This window comes from Acartia tonsa, chromosome 12 (genome assembly GCF_053477335.1).
Source record: "Acartia tonsa isolate MP-2025a chromosome 12, ASM5347733v1, whole genome shotgun sequence".
Classification (NCBI taxonomy): Eukaryota; Metazoa; Arthropoda; class Copepoda; order Calanoida; family Acartiidae; genus Acartia; species Acartia tonsa.
Window position 1 is genome coordinate 8112036 of NC_137271.1, and position 23328 is coordinate 8135363.

General features: G+C 30.9%; 2 protein-coding genes across 3 annotated transcripts; both read left to right on the top strand.

The window, feature by feature from the left end:
* The first annotated feature begins 5409 nt into the window (after positions 1-5409).
* Positions 5410-10019, top strand: LOC145334648 (72 kDa type IV collagenase-like). Of its 2 annotated transcripts, none has more exons than XM_080180189.1 (6): positions 5410-5658; positions 7603-7713; positions 8332-8414; positions 8767-8839; positions 9133-9191; positions 9432-10019. In XM_080180189.1, exons 1-6 carry the CDS (start codon positions 5588-5590, stop codon positions 9623-9625), a joined length of 591 nt encoding a protein of 196 aa, XP_080036315.1. In that variant the 5' UTR covers positions 5410-5587; the 3' UTR covers positions 9626-10019. The 2 variants fall into 2 exon arrangements, with proteins under 2 accessions (XP_080036315.1, XP_080036316.1); XM_080180190.1 differs by lacking the exon at positions 5410-5658 and adding an exon at positions 7192-7307.
* Positions 10020-11912: 1893 nt separating this feature from the next.
* Positions 11913-19926, top strand: LOC145334649 (uncharacterized). Its single transcript, XM_080180191.1, has 13 exons — positions 11913-12066; positions 12191-12262; positions 12628-12734; positions 15089-15164; positions 15696-15754; positions 16146-16195; positions 16720-16778; positions 17090-17290; positions 17834-17940; positions 18203-18275; positions 18738-18796; positions 19139-19192; positions 19602-19926. Exons 1-13 carry the CDS (start codon positions 11963-11965, stop codon positions 19721-19723), a joined length of 1143 nt encoding a protein of 380 aa, XP_080036317.1. The 5' UTR covers positions 11913-11962; the 3' UTR covers positions 19724-19926.
* Positions 19927-23328: the final 3402 nt, after the last annotated feature.

Below are 23328 nucleotides of genomic sequence, written 5' to 3' on the forward strand. Positions count from 1 at the left end.
TTTTGTTCATAAGTAGCACAGCATTTAAGATAACAATGAAAAAGAACAGTAAAATACATTCTTATTTATACTGTAAGTTATTAATAAAAATATATATAGTATAATTGACAAAATCTACCCAAAATCACGAAACTTTGTAAGCAGGAGAAGTTTAATTTGTGGCGGAGAGACTGACGGACATAGGGTCAGACATTCTCTAGTTATAGTAACCATTATAAAACAAAACTATTGTAACAGTATATTAATTAATTATTGAACAGTTTGACTGAACTAAAGCATTTGATGTTTATTAATTTGATTTTTTAAAACATACTATTAGAAATTATGGAAACTTTATTTGAATAGATAGATGATATATGAGGTTTAGTTATTTATTATTTTTTTTTAATTAATCTACAGTGAATACAAATAGTTACCAGTATTTAAAAAAACACTTCATAACAGGTGAGATAATTAGATTAACATTATTCAAAATATAACATTCTAGTTGACATATCAAGTTTAACAAAGATAGAAGAAAACAAAAGCACCACAACAGAAAAATAAACAAATGTGGTAATCAAGATAGAAAAATATGAAGGTTATATCAATAGAAAATAGAAAAAATGGTAGATGGTGACAAGGAGGGGGGGAAAGAGAGAGACAGAGATAGAGTAAGATATAAGGTTTATTATATTAAAAGAAGAATTGAATTTTATAGATTTTTCTAGTACTATGTTATCTAGGCTTATGTCCATTGTCTATCTAATGGAATTTGTAAAATAAATGTTCAACTCTATTGCCCTAATCAAAATGAAAAGCCCTGGAGTCTAGTAGTGAAGCTCCTGGTAGACAGATAAATGAGAGAGATTTCCATATATTGATAGGTGGTATAGTTATCAATACAAAACAACGAATTAAAAAATAGTTTAGTAGCTGGCAAGACTTCATAAATGATAATAAAACTAATTTAAAAAGTTTATGTTGAATATGTGTCATTTGAGAATAGTTAAATATTGCATCGTATTGCATCCGCTCGTCGTCGGGATGGTGATAAGTTCAAATCCCGTTTCGATACAGCCTCATAACTAAAGACGTAAAAAATGGATTTCTATGCTGCTATATCAGATGTACGACGTAAATAGCTAGAGTGGGGGAATGCCTTGGCCCAAAACAAGCGCAACTTGTTACCATGAACAGTTGGACTTGACAAAGGTCTTGCATCTCAGAGAGTTGGTTGACTATTGTCTAATAGACGCTTTACACCGCAATCATAAGCAGAGTATGTTTCAAGGTTCGTTGATAAGTCTAGTACCCGAAGCGACACCAAGCCCCCTAGAGTCATCATAGCCTTAAATACAAAAAAAGAAATAAAATTTCGCAATGTCTAAAATTTGTCAGAACGCAGGAATACTAAGAGTCACAGAGATGTGAGAGACGGAACTAGAAAGAGGGATAAGTAATTTTTTTTCATTAATATCCCACAAATGGCTTTATTGGTAAATTTCCTTTATGCCAAGTTTAGAATATTCAAAAATTAAACGTTTTTAGATATCAAATATGGAATCATGGAAAAAAACGACAATCTATTTTTTCAAACAATTGTTTAGGTGGGTTTAAATTTGAGGCTGATGCGCTGCTGCCGAGCCCTGGAAAACACTCTGCTTTAAGGTATACAAAACTATTCCTTAACCCCAACTAGAGGCTAAACATCTAACAAATTGCATTGACCTATATTCACTAGAGTGTTCATACAGATAAGGAGTAATTAGATGTTAAAGTGTGTGTTTGTGTGTGTTTGTGTGTCCGTTTTTGTAATTATTACACTTGCTTTACTTATTTAGCAGCACTTTTATTACATATTTTTGTTAAAGATTTTTTTAGTTTATACTATGCCTCATTTGAAAGGGAAGAAATCTTCCTAATTATTTTAAAGAAAATTTTTCTAGATAATTTTTTTTTATTACCCACACACACACATACATAGATAGACATCCTATTACTTTTGAAACTAGACATGTCGATTTGTAAATGTAATAATTAATTTGGACGTCATCGGCCTTGTTGCTAAATCTACGGAAATATTAGGAAGGAAAAGTTGGAACGCCATTTAGTGTTCCCGTCTGGTGTTTAAACTAGGCATACAGGGATAGGATAATATAGCATAGTATATTTTTGCCCCTAACAATTCTTCAGTAGATAAAAATCATTGGGGGAGGGAGGGGGGGATACAAAGTTGAGTCTTACTCATATTTCACCAAAACAATTTTAGATATACATAAAAGACATAAAATAGTTTTCAAAGTTTGGAATGGAGAATTATTTTATAATCTATTGTTCACTGCTTTTTTATAAGATACAAGAATAGGGCACTAAATGGAATATTTAAATCTTATTGAATATAATTATTATCTTTGATTTCTTTCCAATATTTTTCTGCTAGCGGCTAAATAATAATTTTCGTTTATGAGATCTTAAGAACAAAACTTACAGTATGGAAAACTGGAAATTCTAAAATAATAAATAGCAAGGTTTCGTGATTTTTAATATTGTAATAAAGGTGTTTTTAACAGTTATAATTTAGATAAATACTCTCTAAATTATCCAATAGCAAAACAGTTGAAGAACCATCCGGCCATATTATTGGTTTGAAAGTGTACAGATTTTGTTACAAAAGGGTGGATGTTGAATAGTCGCATTGGTATCGTGTATATTTGAAGCACACGACTAAACATATAATATGTAATAAGTCAGCTATGAATAGTTGAATTTCTAGAACTTATTTTTTAAGTTTGACTCATCATGGGGCCAGTATAACATATTAATGACTTGTTTCCTAATTGTATCGCAATTATAAAAAAAATCTCAATAAAAAAGCGGATAGAGAGAGCAACTAACATGTCTTATTTTAAACTATTGGTTTTGCCCCTAGCCTTAAGAGCTTCGTAATACGAGAGGGGTTATCAAAATATTTGGTATTCAAAGTTTTTGGGGGGAGGCGCTATTTCCAGGGGGGTGGGGGGGGGGGACGGAAGTGCCATACTCCTCTCTAAAACCATTCCATAAGCAACATGAACTTTACGTTGATGATGGGTCCTGCTGTTTTCAAGATCTTAACGGACATACAGGCAGACAGACAACTATTACTTTAGTGTATATAATTGATTATGTCAATATTTTTTGCAAAATTTTATTTCATGCTAAAAATAATCAAATGAGACGTATAAATTGTAATATAAGGTGCGGCAACAAAAATAAGGGGCCTAGACAATTAAAATTCCCATTAAAAATAACGCCTTCTAATCAAGGAAGTATATGGACAATTCTTACATGCAGGCACGTGCACAGGATTTTATAAATTTGCCATTGTTCTGTTGCCCAATACTCAAGATCAGAAAAATTGAATTTAATTTTTCAGTATCGCTTTGGAACCGATTCATATCCACTGGATTTGAACTAGTTCTCAGCCATACTTAAAAATCATGTATAGCATAATATTACAGACAATTTTCTATGAATATCAAGATAGAAATTATAAAATTAATTCCAGTTTTATTAGCGCCTGGCTCACAAAACCTGTTTTAATTTTACATTTTTTATCATATTATCCGCGAAAATATGTCTATAATACGATGCGAAGCATTGCTATTCGATGTTCAAGGTACAAAACTAGCAAACGTAAAAATGAACACAGTTCAACATTGCTTCCTTAAATTTCCTCGATCATCCAACTTTTGAATATATATAATACAAATTAGCTTGATAGCTGTCCGTCTGTCCGTCTGAAGCTTAAGATTTCTGTAACCGATGAACCGATTTGGCTCTACTCTTCAGGGAATATACCTACTGGTCCTGTGGTGGTTTAAGCTATTTTCTTGGGGGGTGGGAAACCTTCAACCCGCCAAAAAATAAAAATCCCCCCTCCCAAAAAAAAGAATTTATTTTAGTCAGTTACTTCACATAAAGTGGCAGCACCAGAATTTTAATTTTTTTAAAATTACCTCTTGGGGCAAAGCCCTTAGAGGCTAGGGGCGCAGTCGCTAGTAATTTATAACACAATAATTCAAAATGCCAACGATTATAGAGAAACTGGTGAATGTAATGTTGTAGATCTGTATTAGCATCACTCCATTTTTTTAAAGAATATATATAGAAATGAGATTTTGTAGCCATTCACTAATTTTGTTATGAGTCTTCCTTGTTGATTAAAATTAAGAGATTTTTTATTAGTCTTCCAATTGTTTTGACACGCAAAATGAATACTAATTTTATTTTTTTATTGTAATTTACAATTCTCAATGGATTAGATACTCCCACTCTTATTTTACTACAGCTTCTCTAAAATTAAGTTTTGTCCTTTAGTACCAAAATACGTACATCACAAAAATAAGGTGTTGCATCATAAGACCTACACGTATAAGACCTAATGTAACATAAGTCCCACGCTCATTTGACTTAATGTGACATAAAACTTACATTCATAAGACCTAATGTGACACAAGACCTACACTTTTAGGACCTAATAAGACATAATATTTTCCTTGTTTATTTTTTGTCCAATACTCAAGACCTAATTTTCAAATATAATGTAAAATCAACAATTTTCTGCGCAGAAATACTCCCAGCAGTATGGCTACATTATTATTCATACATAAAGCATATTAGAGAAACAATTTTGATAAAGCAAACTTATATGTAATTTACTATAATTAGATCTCTAAGGAAATGGGAAAACATTGGATACAAAGATACTAAATGTTATTTTTTAACAGCTCATGATAAATCAATCATAGTTATATTCAAAGATATGCTTTGGGTTAGTTTGTATCATATATTTTTTTTTAAATCAGGCTTCATTTTCAATTTGACGTCAACTTTATTCTTTGATGTGGGAGTGGTCAATAACAAGTATATTGTATAATGGTCTTTTTAAGCATTAGGCTAATAAGAAAAACGTTAAAATATAAAATTCGATTTAGCACCCCAATCAATAGTCTTTATGAAACTTAGTCAAAATATGTAGAATGTTGACTTAATTAATCACTAAAAAATCCAACAGTAGTTGAGAAAATAACAAAAACTTGAAAAACTAGGAATCGATCTAGCACCCCAATCAATAATGGTATCTTAATAAAACTTGATGAAAATATGTTATATGTGAATTTATTTAATCCTTGAAAATTCCAGCCGTTTATCCTAAACAGGAATCGAGAAAATTACGAAAACGGCCAAAACAATTATAGATTATATGAGCATATGTCTTAGTAATCTTTACTAAAAAATCAGCTATCTATCTTTAATAGGAGCCGAGAAAATCACGTTTCCCCCATAGCTTTACGGACTGACGGACAGACAAAGTGAATTATAGAGTAGCTTCGCTACTAAAAAGATGTACGTCTCATGCAATCATAAACAGACATTTTGTTTTGAAAATACTCCCCTTTAGGATTTCCAATGTTAATTTGGAAATTCAAATTTGAACAGGTTTACAAAAAAAATTGAGGAGTGTGGTTCGAAATTTAAATTTGTGTGATTAACTAATTCAATATGACCTAATAAATGCTAATCAAAAACTAAAATTGATCTAGTTACAATAAAACCGTTGAAAATGTTACATTATTTAGCGGTTATAGTATTTGCTAACCAAGTTCTTAGCCAATCTCCACATTATGACTATAGGTAGATTTTATTTTTACTGGAACAAGAAGATTACTAATTTTTAAGCATATAAATTTTTCTTTTACAATTTAATTGTTTTCCAAAAAATCAAAATTTCAATATTATCCTTATAATAAATTAAAGGATCCTTGTGTATGAGTCTGTCTGTCATTACTAAGGGATCTCGATAACAGCTGAACTGATATGGTTCTTCTTTACAATGTAGCTTTTTATAGGTCATGGGAAATTTTATAACTATTTTGGGGGAGAGTACAACCACCCTCCTAATCGAAATCCTCCCTAAAAAATTTACCCCATCCCAAAACAAATCGTAGGAGGGGGGCTCAAATTCAACTCCCCATCACCTCAAGTGCCCCTAGAGACCTCTTTTGACGATCCGGAAGACTAAACTTATTCTTTTTGTATTAGAAACTTACAAAAAACTCACAATAATTATCAAAGATGTCTAAAAGATGGGGAATAGGGCTGGATAATACTTGCCCCTGTAATTGTTATCTTGTTACATACCACCTACCAAAATTTAATAATGTAATTTACAACATTTACATTTGACGTCAACATTTTTTTTCATATGGGAGTATTTTTATTACTGGTTTAAAATGTGTTAGACTTAAACAAAGATAAACTTTGTAAAATCAACAAGGATGACAACATCCATCAAAGCGAAGCTCTAAAATCAGAGGAAATGACAAACGAACAATAACTCTTGTGGAGTGTCAGAACAGAAAGAGAGGAGTAGGTTGCGCTGAAAATTCGTAAAAGTTGTGAAATAAAGTTAAAAACAGTAGGAGAACAATAAAAATTTATGTTAACTTTAAAACAAAAATTGTCTATAGTTCTTTTCAATAAGAAATACACATTTAGTGAATATTATCGTTCTACTACAATTTTTAAGCCTTTAAACTCATACCTTTATGGATTTTTAGCGCTACCTACTCCTCCCTTTGTTGCAAAATTACCTAAATATAGGATTCAATAAAATAGGACATAGTTTCATGTTTAGGAATTGATTATAGAGTTGGCTCGCTCTTAATACTTTACGTTGTTGTCCTTAGCATCATTATTCCAAAAATCAGATGAATAGGATAATTAAATTGCACCTAACTGTCATAGAAATTATTATGCAAAGTGTACCTACCTACAAAAGGAATCACCATGCAAAGTTTATAGTCAATAGGGCCTAAATTAACAAAAAAAAAGTATAAGTTCCGGTCGGACCGAGCCTAATTATAGAATAGTTTCGCTTTTATAAAGACTAGATGTACGTATAAAAGATTTATTAGAAAAATTATATATCTTATCTTCCCAATTGTTTGTCTATTTTATATGATCTAACTCCCTATTGCACTAATTTCAAAACTTCAATTCAGGGAAGCTTTAAATTGATGCTGGGATGATTCTTATATATATAGTTTTTAACTCTAATAATGTCCCTAGAGGCTAGGGGCATAACAACAATTACATATAAATAATACCAATTCTAACTTATGGGAGTTTTAAAATGTTTGAGCAAAATAATATAATTCACAGTTTTTAAACTTACTATTAAATTTCACTCTAATCTAAACTCATATCAGTATTATTAAGCTTTTGAAGATGCTTCAATATTTGTCTTTTATTCTATTATCTAATCAAGCCCTGGGCTACAAGTAAGTATAGTTATATCTTTCTTTATCCTCATTATTCATTAAGTATAAGCAAATACTTTTTTAAAATTCCACACAAGTTTGATTTTGTGAAGTATTTCTAAACTAACCCTAAAATGGGTTTCTCGCCATTTTAATCAAATGCTTTTCTATGATCATCAAAATTAGGCATTCATTTAGTAATTTCAAACATTATTATTACAGCTTCAATTTGTTGGTCTTGGCTGGCATTGTTCAACTTTGTATTGACCAATTTTAGATGAAATCACAGCATATTAAATTAATTAATTCTTTTAAGTGGCTACATTCCGGAGGTTGAAACAACACCTTATCCAGGACCATCATCATGTATGACAATGTCTGGAAAACCCTGTGAGCTTCCTTTTGTTTACAATAACAAACTATATTTGTAAGTTTATTTAAAATATTTTTAAAAGCGAAGCTTTTCTATAATTAGGGTCGGTCCGTCCGTACGTCCGTCCGTCACAAACGGATAGCTTTTTTCGTTAATTTAGGCATGTTAGAATTGTCCTATTGATTTTAAACTTTGGATGGTGATTCCTTTAGTAGTTAGGTACGATTTAGAAAGCGTAGCAAATCTATAATCATTACAAGAACGTCCGTACTTCCATTTTGAACATGTTGATTTTTTTGATTTTTAACAACAAATATGTATGTGATCTAATCATCCGATTGATCTGATTTTTTGTATGTTGATTCCTAGGACAACAAAATATATTGTTATAAGCAAAGCAACTCTATAATCAAGTCCTAAAGATGTAAGTATGTCCATAAACATTATTCTGTATCAAGCAGTTTTTCAACAAATTTACTTACAATTTTGCTTTGACTCTTATAAATTTATATTATGATAATTAAGTTCTAACACTATACAAGTGTTAATGTCCGTTTGTCCTAACGTTTCAGTGCTTCGCTTTGTTGGATGTTGTCATCCTTGTTTTATTATTTTTTCCTAACTTTTTTTCTTTTTTCAGTTTTAATAAGTTTTGATTTAATACAATTTCAGTGAATGTACCTATGATGATAGCAAAGATGGTAAAGCATGGTGTTTTACAGAGACTGGAGAAAAAGAATCCTGTGATCCTTCAGGTATTTATCCTCGCAAGCATTTTTAAAGTTATCTTGCATGGTATTAAAGGCAGTTTTACGCGGATATAAAATGTACAATTATAACCAGTTTTTTTTCGGCAAAAAAACTATTTTGTACATTTTTATATTCGTAGAACTGGTTCTAATCCACCGGATATTTATCGGTTTTAAATGAATATAGCAAATAATATATCTTTATTTTATGCAATTGACCAAAGATTGAATAAAATCATGATCCTACCCACCAACCCTACCACATTTCATATTTTATTGCTAAAGTTGTTTCTATCCTATCCTAAAATAAACTTTAAAAATCAAATTCAAATTTATTTAGTTAATATTTTTATTTTAGTTTGTGACATACCTGAAACCTGTATCGCTGAATCAGGACCTGCCAAGGGAAACCCATGCAAATTTCCTTTCAAGTAAGATTTAGGTTTTGTTTTAAACCAGGGAGGAAGAGAGGGGTCCATATTGGCTAAAGCTTAATTGTACACCTATACTTTAGGGGTGTAAGGAGTTTTTTTTTCAACTATCCTATTCTTTTAACCACATTCAACTAAAATTATCAAATATTGTCTTATAAAGTTCTTAGAAATTTTATTTTAGTAACTACTTATGCTCAAAAAAGTTGGAAATCTGCAGCTGGGCTGTTTTAAATGCAAAGTAGTGACATTGTCCAAAAGTTAGGTATATATAAAATGTAAATATATTTTAGATGGGGAGGAGTAACCTATCATTCATGTGCAAAATGGAAATGGCATGATAAAAATTATGGTAATTTTATGTAAAATATTAATTTTTACAATTGTAGTAAAATCATTGAAGAAGATGATAAAAAATTAAACATGGACTGCTCCTTTCGTTGACTGACTTATAAAATTCAAATCTATAATCAAAAAAGTACAAAACTTGTATCGAATTGTTTACAAGTATGAAACTGATTGAAAATTGTTAAAGATCGCAGAAAATTTATCCCTCTTGTGAAACAAACTGTTCTAAATTATTCTTATTTAGGTAAATATTGGTGTTCAACAAAAGTGGATGAGAATGAGAATCATGTGAACAAGCCTGAGAACCTGGGTTTCTGTGGATTTTGTGAAAATGCTGCATGTGGCTGTGGATGCAATGCTTCTGCTGATGATAGAACTAATAACAACATGGTTGATTATGCAACTATTGATAATTTTGATCCTCGATCTGTAGAATAAACAGCATAAACATTATTCGGTCATACATTCTTCTGATTGATATTCTGGGATGGGTCAAAAATAAAACAAATGTCGCTGAAATTACTATTGTAGACAAATCAACATAATTATTTATCTAAAAAATCTTCCAAAATTGTACAAAATCCTATGTTAATAACCTTTCTATGATTTTAGCACATAGCAAATTCAGCGATACCTATTATTTTTTAAGAATCCATATCAGAAATTACCCAAATATAATTCAATTCAAATTACAGTAATTATCACTCGGCCAACATAAAATTATCAAATTTATGTTTTGTATCAACAATTTACTGTGTTTATGTATAGAACTATGCTAGAAATAAATACATGTTTTTATGGTATTTTACTTGAAAATATAAAATTTAATTTTGAATGGTTATTATTTTATTATAATCAAAAACAAGGATGACAATATGCATAAGTAGCGAAGCTCAAAAATCATGAAGGAATATGAGGATAAAATAACTATAGAGTAGTGTCATAAAAATGAACTTGAAAAAATAGGTAAATCACGAAAACTAGGATTCGATGTAGCACCGCAATTAATAGTCAATGAAACTGATTTTTAAAATATAATCTTATTTAATCCCTGATAATTTGAGCCCTCTATCCTCAATAGGAGTCGAGTAATTAACGAAAACTTGAAAATCAAGGAATAAATCTAGTACCCTAACCAATTAGGAAATCTCAATGAACCTGATGGAAATATGTAGAATGAATCCTAAAAAAATTCAGCTGTCTTAAAATCTTAAATAGGAGCTGAAAAATCACGTTTCTCCCAAAGTGTTACGGACTAACTGACGGACAGACAAATTATTGAGTAGATTTGCTCTTAAACACTTTAGAATCTTTTAAGTAAGCTTACGGAAAAGATGAAACTTTACTTTTTTACATTAAAACAAATCAAGTAAAGGTAATACAAATGGAATTAACTTTTAGTTTTATGAGTTTTCGAAAACTATGCATAAGAGTTACTTAGAAAATTTTTTAATCACCTCCTATGTAAAACAAAAATAAAAGTGGAAGGGAGGAAATACAAATTGCTAGTGGCGAAACCACTAATTATAGCAGAAGCGGACAAATGTTACAGCTATTCTGATTGACGTCATTTTAGAAGGAAATATGATGTCAATTTGGATACTTAGGCCAATACTTTTTTATTTCTCCATTTTTTATATTTTAAAAAGAAATAAAAGTACATAATTTAAAAGCCGTTTAAATTTAGATAACTGTTTTCTTTATTTTAATTGGATAATCTTCATAAAAAGACTTTGTAGCCTTCCTACTCCCCTCTGTGATATAAGATTTTTAATTCTTTATTTTCCCTTAACTTTTCGGGATGGGGGGGGGGGGGGTTAAAGCCCCCCTCCTCCGTTTTTTTTCTATTTTATTTTCTTTGTATGAATGATAGATCGCTATAATCGAGTGACTTTTTAAATATGGGTATAACACATAACCGAGAGTAGGAATATTTTTGAATATCTCCATCCTGGCGGGCACAGGATGTTAGCAAAATATTTTTTTTTACTTAAACAAAGCATTTTATCTAACCAAAATACAAGAACATTCTCTAGTAGTAAATCACTATATGAAATATATGTATCCAAATTACCGGTTCCAGGTATGATCCATCAGGTCTCCAGAAATCTTTCAAATCTGTTACCACAATGTTTGACTTAGAGACTTCAAATTTTAAAAATTTAAACTTAAGGTTTTCTTACATGTCTACATAACCTATTAAAATTTTATAAAGATCCGCCACCGTTTTCCCGCCGACTGCGGCATCTGGCAGTTGCGAAGTACAGCTGCGGCCGCAGAAATTTATGTTTCGAGATTTCTAATAAAAACTTTATATAAAGGAAAACACTTTCTAAAAATTTGCTTTAGAAATAAAATAATTACAGCCGTTTGAAATTTTTAAGTTAAAAAGGACCTTAAAACAAAGATTGTAAAATAAAAGGGTGAAGGAAGCGAAATTCTTATCAATGATTATTATTTATTATTCATTATCAAACACAGGACTTGCACAAACTTCGCTGTAAAGGAGAACCATATAAGGCCAGTGGTTAGCAAGATCCTTTAAATATAAACAGACAGACATCTAAAGATAAGTAATTTAGTCATTTAATTTTGTTTTGAAAATACTCCCCTTTAGGATTTCCCATGTTAATTTGGAAATTCAAATTTGAACAGGTTTCAATAAAATTTTAAGGAGTGGTTTAAAATAAATTTGTGTGATTAACTAATTTAATATGACCTAATAAATGCTAATCAAAAACTAAAATTGATCTAGTTACAATAAAACAGTTGACAATGTTGCATTATTTAGCAGTTATAACATTTGCTAATCTAGTTCTCAGCCAGTCTCCTGATTTTTTTGACGGTCAGGATTATCCTGTATATTCGGATGATAACAGGTTGATTTCATTTTCACTTGAACTCATATGAAGATTACTTTTCAAAATGTTTTTAAAAAATAAGTTATTATTGATATTTTATTATCTTTTTTTCAATTATGTTATCAATTTATTCACATTTTAGTAAACCTCCATGCAAAACTATCTTTGGGAAAGAATGTGCTTTTCCCTTCCAATACAAAAACAAAACTTATAAGTAAGTAAAGATTTTAATTATCCTTATATAAAAAGTAACAGGATGTGTGTCACAGTGTCTGCCCGTACCAAAGGATCTCGCTAACCGCTAAAAATGGTTTTGTTAACTTTTACAATTTAGGTTCTTATAGGTCCTGGAAAGGTTTATAACTATTTTGGTACCATCAGCCTCCCAAGATAAAGCGCCCATAGAACAATTCCCTTCCCTCCCCCCTTAAAAAAAATAATTTTTGGTTTTTCTGTTTTTTATTTAAAATTAAGAATTGGAAGAGGTTGGGGTACATCTAATACATAAATAAGCTATGATCGTTTTGAAATTTTAAATTACTACTAAATATATCATTCTTGTATGAAGTTGATGTTTAGGGGATGTACCAACCAGTATGCATATAATGGCAATTTCTGGTGTCCTACCAGTGTAACTAAAGATGGATTAGCTGTTATTTCTTCCATAGCACCTTGTGATCCTAAAGGTAACTTTTATAATTATACAGTGTGTTTTTTTTTATGAGAACTTTTTTGAAAACAATTTTACCCCACTTATAGTTATCAGAATTTAATGATTAATGGCTTATTTTCGTTTTTTAATGCAATTAATAGAACAACAAAAAAAATATTTCCGTTTATATTTAAAAAGTAAAGTAAAATCTAAAATTCAAAACTTAGGTGTCAACATCTAAAAATGGTTTTAGCGCATTTTTCTTATGCTCAAATATTCAACCTTTTGCAAGAATGGATGCTAAACATTTCAAAAAAGTTCTCATTAAAAAAATAATGTATTTATACTTATTTTTAATAAAAACTCAATTTTTAAGCATAAATAACTAAAGGCTGCACAAACATACTAAAATGAATGTAGAATATAAGTTTGTATGCATACAAGAGAAAAATTGTCGTCAATTTAGCATACTAAAATGGAGCTCATGGAATAGATGAGGATAAAGGGGGTGGAAGGAGGGAAAGCCCGCTGCATGTTTCACTTTATTAAAGTTTATGAAAATCTTGTTTAAACTGTTTTTAACCTATTTTTGAATGGGGGGGTCAAAAATATACTAGGACACCTATAGAATCAGACTGCAGAGCCCAAATTTGAATTAAGTCCCCAATAAACTTTTTTTGGGGGATTTAAAAATTAATTTTTAGTGTTGCTGTAATCATTTTGACCGAAGCAAAAGCTCTTTTTTTACTTCGGGTAATATTGTGGCTTACAGAACATCTATAATACAAAGTAGCTTGATGTCTGTCCGTCTGTCTGTCCGTCTGTCTGTCCGTCTGTCTGTCTGTACCTTAAGATCTCGGTAACCACTGAACCGATCGGATTCTACTCTTCAGGGAATATACCTACTGGTCCTGTGGTGGTTTTAGGCTATTTTCTTGGGGGGTGGGACACCCCCAACCCCCCCAAAAATAAAAAACCACCCCCCAAAATTTTTTTTTTACATTTTTTGTAAAATCTCAGTAACTACTGATCAAATTGGGCTCTACCCTTCTGGGAATATACCTACTGGTCCTCTGGTGGTTTTAAGCTATTTTCTTGGGGGCTGGGACACCCCAACCCCCCCAAAAATAAAAAAATCCCCACTTCCAAAATTTTTAATTTAAAAAAAAAATTTTAAACAAAAACCAGTAATTGGGGTGGGGGAACCCCACTGCAACATGGGGTGAAGCCCCCATGAATCCCCCCCCCAAAAAAAATAAATTTTTTAAATTTTAATTTTTGTGTATGCGAACAACCTAGGTTTAATTTTTATGAATTGAAATTTTTTTGTACAAATGAAAATTGTTGTGCATAAAGCACACAACCTGGGTTTTTACCACAGAGTAATTAAACAAAGAATATTTTTTTTTGAATATTTCTATTAAGGAGGGTTGACTTCCCATAACTTTATAGGGCGAAGCCCCTAGAGGCTAGGGGCGAATCCGCTAGTTTTTATATAATTCACTTTATATTGATACAATAAAAAAAACATTACTCTGTTCATTGGAAATAATTTTTTTTCCCAAAACAATTAATTTCATTGAAAAATCTAACATTTACAATAAAACAAATAATTCTAAAAACTAACCAATAAGAAGTCTTGTTTTATTTCAATTTTTAACAATTCAAAACAAGAGTGTTTTCACAAAGTGACTTATTTCCAATGTAGTTAAATAATTTTTATTTAATTAAAATGAAAAGAATGAAAACCATACACATAAAAGATACATTCTTTTTAAAATTATTTTAAAAAATAAGTTTGAATAATCTTATTTTATAACGCATTTGTATATGTGACAAAAATAAATTTGTTGTATTGCATAAACATTTGTTGTCATTTAACCCTTTACAGCCATTTTTTATGTTTTTAAAATAAGTGAGAGAACACAAACATGTTAATGTTAATTCGTTGATATATTATAAAGAATTAACTTTTTAGTGAATTTTTATAGTAAAATCATAAGGCCTAATTTTACTCTATACCAGAATACAATATTTATGAAGCAAAACACTCTAAAAGCTACGAATTTTACCCAAATAAAAAAAAACCTTTTGCTTCGGTCAAAATGATCACGGCAACAGTAAAAATTAATATTTAAATCCCCCGAAAAAAGTTTATTGGGGATTTAATTAAAATTTAGGCTCTGCAGTCTGATTCTACTGGTGTCATAGTATATTTTTTATATACGTTTTAAAAATAGGTTAAAAACAGTTTAAGATCCAAGTGATAAAAATATATCCATTAATACCAAGAATGTCCCAAATTGAATTAGAACTCCAAAAAAGAACAATCTATTTGCTCGAAATATTAGACTGAAAAAAATTATATAATTTGTTATTATGATTTAGAATGTGTTATTAGCAACAAGCCTTGTCTCTCTGAGTCTGGACGCTCAAAAGGAAAACCTTGCCAGTTTCCTTTCATGTAAGTATTGTTTACAAAATTTGGATCTACTGCAGTTCACGGTAAAATATTGCTAGTAACGGATATTGCCCAAAATTCATGAATTTAAAAGGCTGCTAGCTGCCAAACGGCTAAACGTACAGATCATGCCCGCACACAGTTTTAGGCGGCATAAGAAGGCCTACAAATAATCTGGAATAGCCATAAATCAATGATGCATAATTATCTCGCAGTGCAGAGATATGCGCGAAAAAGGCCTATTTCACGCGTTTTTTCTTCAGTGAAAGCAGCCTCTCTTTTTACTTACTCTCATGGATTGGCAGCCGCGTCTCCTTTGCGCATAAGCCTTAAATTTAAACCCATCTTAAATACAAAATATTTAATTCTGAAAAGAAAAATTGTCTGTATAGCAAAAGCTGAATTTTAAAGATATATTATGACAATTTTTACTGTGGCTTACATGCGACTGACGCGGAACCGCCAAGCCCTGTTAATTATCTATACATTAAACATATTTCTTAATTCCTAGTGTAATAAATGATACTAATTAAGTTATGGAGGAAAAACTTACACTGGTTGTGCTAAATGGTCCTGGCCAGGAAAAAATTTTGGTACTTTTGAATTTGATTTTGAAAATTTTTATTGTTCCCCTAGTACTTTTTTAAATACTCGCTGCGCCCAAAAATAGTACAGAAATGCAAACCTCAAAAGTTTATTTTTATTTCAAAACTTGTAGAAAACTTTATGTAAAAGTGATTTTTTGGGTAGTGGTTTTGAGATATCCCCTGGTTTATTTTGTTGATTAAAACATAGAAAATATAAATGTTTTAAGAGAGGAGGATCTATTCGTGGGTCCTTTAAATAAAATAGCTTAAAACCTTACCTGGACAATTGGTCAAAACAGCCGTTTACAGTTCCTTAATGTATATACAGAAATAAATCTTGTTACTTTACAATGTAAAATGAAGTTTAAAACCTGAATCTAATCAATACTCTGTTAAGGTAAATACTGGTGTTCTACAAAGGTGGACAAAAATAGGAAACATGTAAAGGTGAAACAAAATCATTAAAAATATTTTTTTTCTCTTGATTTGTTGCTTTTATTAAGTCCAAACAGCTAGCAGCTGCAATTAGCAAGGAAAAATTAGTATACAAATGTTAATCAATAGACATCAACGACAGATGATTGTGTTTAAAAGTCAAACCTGAACATGACTACTAAATATTCAGTTAATTAGTAGTAATTTTGGAATCCGTATGTGCATAAACAAAATAAAGTAAAAAAAGTGCAGCATTATATGACTAAGCTTTTTTTATTTTAAAAAGTTGACAAACTTTTTGGTAGTATATCGCAGATAAGCTTGTTTTAAAATGATATTGCTAAGGTTAACACTTAACATAAGTCAAAATGATTTACTTTCAACAGTTATAAATCTATCTCAACTTTAACATTTAAAATTAGTAACTAATACTGCTTTATAACAAAATATTTTACCAATCGCATCTCTTGTAGATGTGAATCGATGAATAATAGCTAGGTCGCTTATAGGTGATTTAATTTATGATTACATTTAAGGGCAATGTTGGATTCTGTGGATTTTGTGAAAATCCTTCATGTGGTTGTGGAGAATGCCGGTAATCCTATTATATACAGAAGTAGTTTTTTTGCCTGTAGCGAAGGATCTTAATAATTGCTGAACTGATTGAGTTATCCATTTCAGGAAAGCCTCTTTAGATTAAATCTTAGGATGGTTTTAGGCTATTTTTCTTCTCTTCTTTAACTCTTCCATGTATTACAGAGGCAATAGATGCTAGATGCTCATCTGCTAGTGCATTAATAAAGAGCAATGTTTTAATTTATCTTATAGTTCAAAATTGGGGATAGTTTCAGGTATTTTGATTTAGTTGTATACAATAAGAAAAAACAATGCTTTCCTTTTTCTTAGACCTCCAAGAAATCCCTCATTTCAAGCAGGTGGAGCAGCTGGAGCAGGTGGATTAGGTGGATATGAATATGATGATTATTATTTAACACTTTGTGAAATAACTGGTGATTGCGATGAAGAGGAAGATCCAAGAGATAAATGTAAAACAAAAAATGGTCAAACATGTGTGTTTCCTTTCAGTTATAAAGGAAAAAGATACAGGTAATTTAAAAAAAGTATTTTAGTTTATCTTGTTGGATGTAAAACAAAAAAGATTTTTTTTCATAGCATAGGAATTTTTTTAAAAGGTCATTATAATAAAGTAAATGATCTTTGTCTGTCTCTGTGTGTGTGTACCCAAGTATCCCGCTCACCACTGAACTGATATGATTCTCCTTTACAAAGTTTATAACTTTTTTGGGGGAGAGTTTTATCGCCCTCATTGAAAAACTCACCAATAGAAAAAAAATTCTTTCGATTTTTTCCCCCTTTTTTCTTTTTTAAGCAAATATAAAAGAGGGATTGTGCTTCCTTACCACCCCCCCCCCCCCCCAAAAAAAAAAAACACTTAAGATAAATTTTATTAAAATGACACACGGACGTCTTAGAATATTGTGTAGGACCTCATTTATACAGCTCATGCACACATGATAATTCTGAAGATGGTGCAGCCTGAGCCCTACCAGAGTTAATGATGATAGAAAACCTGTACAGGGATTAAAACAGCCATGCCATGTGATGCTTCACATATTTATTTCTATATAGTAAATGCACCCATGATGATTCTGAAGATGGTAACGCATGGTGTCCGACCAGAGTTAATGATGATAGAACACCTGCACTAGGATCCATTCAGCCATGTGATGGATCAGGTAAGGTTTTGAAGACATTTTCCAGTATCGCTTCAAAAATGAACAATTAGAACAGGTTCTCAAACATACTGAAAAATCATGTATAGTATTAGACAATTTCATGAATTTAAAAACAAATATAATACAGGCCAAGCTTTAGTATCTAAATTTTTAATTTTAATATCCACGGAAAGATATAATATACTACAATGCGATAAATAACTATTATAAGTTATTGTTTCCCTAAATCTTTACTAATTTTAATTTAATAATTTAATGACAGTTTGTGACTATCCTGAACCGTGTATAACTGTATCAGGACCAGACAAGGGTAATAACTGCAAGTTTCCATTCAGGTATGGTAAATTTATTTCCAGTATGGCTTCAAAACAGATAAATATTCGCTGTATAAGAACTAAAAAAATCATGTATAAAATCATATTACAACCAATTTTCCACAAATATAAAAATAAAAACCATAAAGTTAATACCAGTTTTATTAGCCTAGGACTTCGGCCCTTCAACTTTTCAAGTCTAACAGAACTTGTTCTAATCTTATAATTTTGATATCTGCAGAGAGCTGTCTATAAAACGTTGCGATAAGTAGCTATTCTTGTGAATCATTCAGAACTTTTAGATATTTAAAATTATACCAACACACTTGTGTTCATGTTACAACATGAATGTAATTCATTTAAATGTGTTCATATGCACGCAGAAGCAAAATTCAGTAGGCCTGCCTTTTCTTTTTTAACTCCTTTAAGGTTTACACACGCCTGGAAAATCCTAAACATGTAACTAAGTGAGATCTTTTTAAGGCATAATGGAGAAACCCACTACCAATGTGCACAATATAAATGGGAAAACAAAAATTATGGTAATAATTATTTATTTGTGGTATAAATAAATTATTTTTTTACATAGCCCTTTATTCTTCAAATATGTACGCCCCTAGGGGACCTTATAAGGGAGGGGAAGGGGGTATCGATCGAACCTCCACTACTGATTTTAGTTTTAAAAATAAATGAAAAGGATTGGGAAGAGAATTTATTTTCAGGGGCGAAATTTCGTGGAAGGGTGGAGGTAACCTTAAAAAAATAGGCATAATCCTTCCGAGAACATACGAGAAGTTTCACTGTGAAAAAGAACCATATTAGCTGAAGCTACCCACACACAGACAAACATCCTGATATTTTTTTATATTTATTTACATATTTAGGTAAATACTGGTGCTCTACAAAAGTTGATGAAAATGATAATCATATCAATAACCAGGAAAGGATACAAGCTGTGAACCCCCAAATATTTTTTTTGAGGGGTGGCATAAATCTCTATCTTAGAAATTAACCTTTTTTACAAACTCAACAAAAGGGAAGCTGTAAATTTATTGATTTTTTGTTCCTTGGATCTTGCACCAGGTTATCATGTACTCTAATAAATTAAAACTTGTAGCAGGCTAAAATAACAATATCCCCATTCAGCTCCTCCTTTCCTACTGGATGAACGAACTGACCAATAAGTGATGTTCATGTTAGCAACCTAAATTTACGACAATTTTTCCCCTGTCAAAATATCCACGTATATACTACAAAACCTATTATAATTATAATTTATTTATAATGAATAATAATTCGAAAAACAATTGAAGGAAAACTTTAATTTACCTTGTATCCTGACCACTTAGGGCAACATTGGATTTTGCGGATTTTGTGAGAATATTCAATGTGCATGTGGAGGCTGTATCTATGATAATTACAGACAGTATTATACCAACTATACTTATCCATATCTGTTGTTGTTTTAACAATGAATGTTGAGCCCAATTGTTGTTAATAAAGAACCTAGTAATAGTGTCTAACTTTTTATCTTTGTGACGTAACAAAAATCGAAGGATGAAAGGAGAGGTGGGAAAGGAAACCCCTAAAAAAGAGATGGATTTTTGTTACGTCACAAAGATAAAAAGTTGGACACTATTACTAGGTTCGCTAATAAATATTTTTTAGTAATGTTTTTAAAATTTGTCTAAAGTATAGATTTATAACCAAAACAACTATCTGGCCCAAGTGGTGGGGACCTTTTTCGTCTGCAAGCAAGTTGTTTTTCATCTTCTGTGTTAATATTTTCGACGTTATTGGCTGATATTGAAATATCCAATTGAAAGTCGGCACAGCGTTCCAACCCCGTGGGTAGAGGTAAATATGGCTCGTGTCCCCTCTATTATTTTACAACATTTTAGCATATATTTATAAACTTATCTTTTTATGCTTGAAAATGAGGAACTACTTAGAAAGATAAAAACTTAAATCAATATTTTCATAAGAACAAATCAAAATATGTATTATGATTAAGATATTTTTACTGATATGTGCGCATTTATTAAGATTTATTATTTTACAGACCCATCTGTGTTTTATTTACAGGGCCGTGAAGAGACAATAGGCTTTAAATTGATGTACATCCCCTATTATTATACACAAAATACCCCTTCTGTAGATTGCAATTAGCAGTTGAAACGCTTGGATGCTGTTTGTTAAGATAAAATTGCTAGGATTTTTAGAATTGATTATACTTTTCAGATTAGAGTAAAACACTATTGGGAGAAAGGGTTAAAAACTGAATCTCCCCATCGCAACCGCCTTGTGCAACCATTCTATTGGGTCATTGAAAATCAACCAATGGTGTCGCTTATATTAACTCAGCCAAGTAGCATAAAATAATTTAAAAGCAAAAGAAAGAGGTCTTTGAAAAAGGAAGGGAGGTAGTTGTTTGTATATGCATCTATACTATAGAACTGTTTAGTAAATTCGGTGTTTATTATTTAATATGTCAAATAATAATTGATAAAAATTGGGCAAAAACTAATACTGATTTTTTGTTGTATGAGCGTAGCTTTTATATAATTAATACAAAAAAATTGTATATACCTTTCTAGTTAGCTGACTAACTAGGTGTATAAGATCTCAAAAACGGATAATTGTAAGGTATAAATGTTTTAACCAAGTTGTACAGTAATAACAAACAACCATTTATTTCATAAGAAACATTATACAGCAATTAATGAAGAAACTTGGAAGATTTTTAAAATCTATCACAAAAAAAAATCTACAGAAGGTAGGGGGTATCTTGCGGGAATCTAGAAACCCTTCCCCAAAATAGTTTCAATCCTTCCTGGACTTGTATAAAGCTTCATGATATGGGAGAACCAAATCGGTGTAGCATTAAGCGAGAGTCTCCACTAAAGAAAGTCAAACATAATAGACATCCCGTTACTTTTTAATGGGATCATCCTTGTTTTGTAGGATTCTTAAGTTGAACATGCCCCAGTTCTGTGATTTCAGTTATACAATAAAGTACAAATAATCTTGTCCAAGAGTAGCGTAGTAATTAGGGAGGGAGGTGACATTAGGCTGTTAATTACATTATTCCCCAAAGTCTTTTAATAATGTTTTCTTATTCCTTGGTATAACAAATTTTAATTAAATTGTGATTGGTTGGTTCAGTGTTTTAACCCCTAATTTGAAACCTACAGAAGGGGTAATTTTGTGTATCATAATTGGTATGTATATCAATTTATCACCCATTGTCTTATCCCTTTAGATACCTGCGTAGCATTACTATGGAAACAAGGATGATTATATCCACAAGTACATCATAAGAAGATAACGAGAATAAAATATATAAAATATAGTAAAAATAAATAAACAGTAAATAATAGTTATTTGTTTCATCGTATTATAAACGGCTTTCCGCGGATATAGAATGTATAATTATAAGATTAAAACCAGTTTTTTAGCCCCGAGGTGCCGAAGGCACGGGCTAAAAAAACTGGTTTTAATCTTATGATTGTACATTTCTATATTCGTAGAAAACTGGATATAATACGATGCTAGACATAGTTTTTTCGTGTTGATGAGAACCGGTTCCTATCCACCAAATTGGAATGAATACGAGAAAATACTTTATAATCACTTTTACCTCTTTAGATATGTACATTTTGACGGACATATCATAGTCATAGAGAAACTAAACTTCAAACATATCTATGCAATGAAGCATTTAAACAAAAGTAATTTTATAAATTTATAAGGATAAATAAGCCTAGTATAATGTTATATAAAGCATTTTTGTTACAGCCTGAATGTGTTACTAAGAGAATTTTACCACATTATTAGAAATAGCAAATATATTTGGAAGATATTGTCAAACAATCAACGTATTTATCACATCGTATTATAGACAGTTTTAGTGGATATTTAAATTTGAACTGAAGGCATGAGCTAACAATTTTATAAAAAATCATTTTAATATTGGTGGAAAATTGTCTGTGATTCGATGCTATATAATTTTTTAGTATTCTACTAATCCAGCTGATATTAATCGGTTTCGAAGCCGTACTGGAAATTTAAGCTATAAGTATGTATAGTCTAATTTTTGAGCTTTTAAAATGCTAAGATAAAGCTTCAGCCGTTTCGAATATCTTAAATAACAAGCATTTGTAGATGATGGATATTTTCTTCGAATTATAACACGTTTATATTGTGAAATTTGTGTATTGGATTTAAAAGCCCTGGATAAATGGTCATAATTTTTAACACTTACAATAAAATCTTTTGGAGTGAGATAATTACCATTACCGAACAAAATTATAATTTTGTTTAGCAGTTTGTGAGATCTTAACCGACAAATGACCAGACGAACGAATGGACATTGATTTATTTTGTTGTATAGATGCAAATTATAAAATGATTTATTCAGTGTTCTAAATCGAATATTTAAAGATAAGAATTATATTAATAATAGTATTACTGATCTTAGATAAACTTTATTTCATATTTAGAGGCAAAGCTACTCTTTAATTTATCTTGACTGGTCAATAACTTGTTCACTTTACGTAATAATCCACCCCTCCCCATATTTTTAATTCAAAAAAACCTTAGGGGATCTTCTATTCCTTACCTAACCTAACCCAAAATATATGAAACAACAATATATATTTTTAAAGTTAGTTTAGGGTCTATATTTTTGAGGAAAATCCTCGACATGCAATAGAATTGCTTGACAGCTGCATTGCAGCTGCAGTCATAATCGCCAAACTTTGTACAACCTGTCCTCAGCTGATTGTCGCTTATTAAGTTATTAGACTGTATTGCTGTATGGGGCCGAAACTTGGTTCCTAAACACAGCAGTGGTCTCCAAGCTACAGACATATGTCAATAAATGTCTAAGGAGAATCCACAAGATCTTTTGGCCAAAAAAGATCACAAATGCTGAGCTTCTAGAGCGCAGTGATATGTCAGACATTAAACTGACAATAAAACAGAGAAAATGGAGATGGCTGGGGCAAACTCTAAGGAAAGGGCATGATGATATAACCAATCAAGCCTTGACTTGGAACCCCCACGTAGGAAA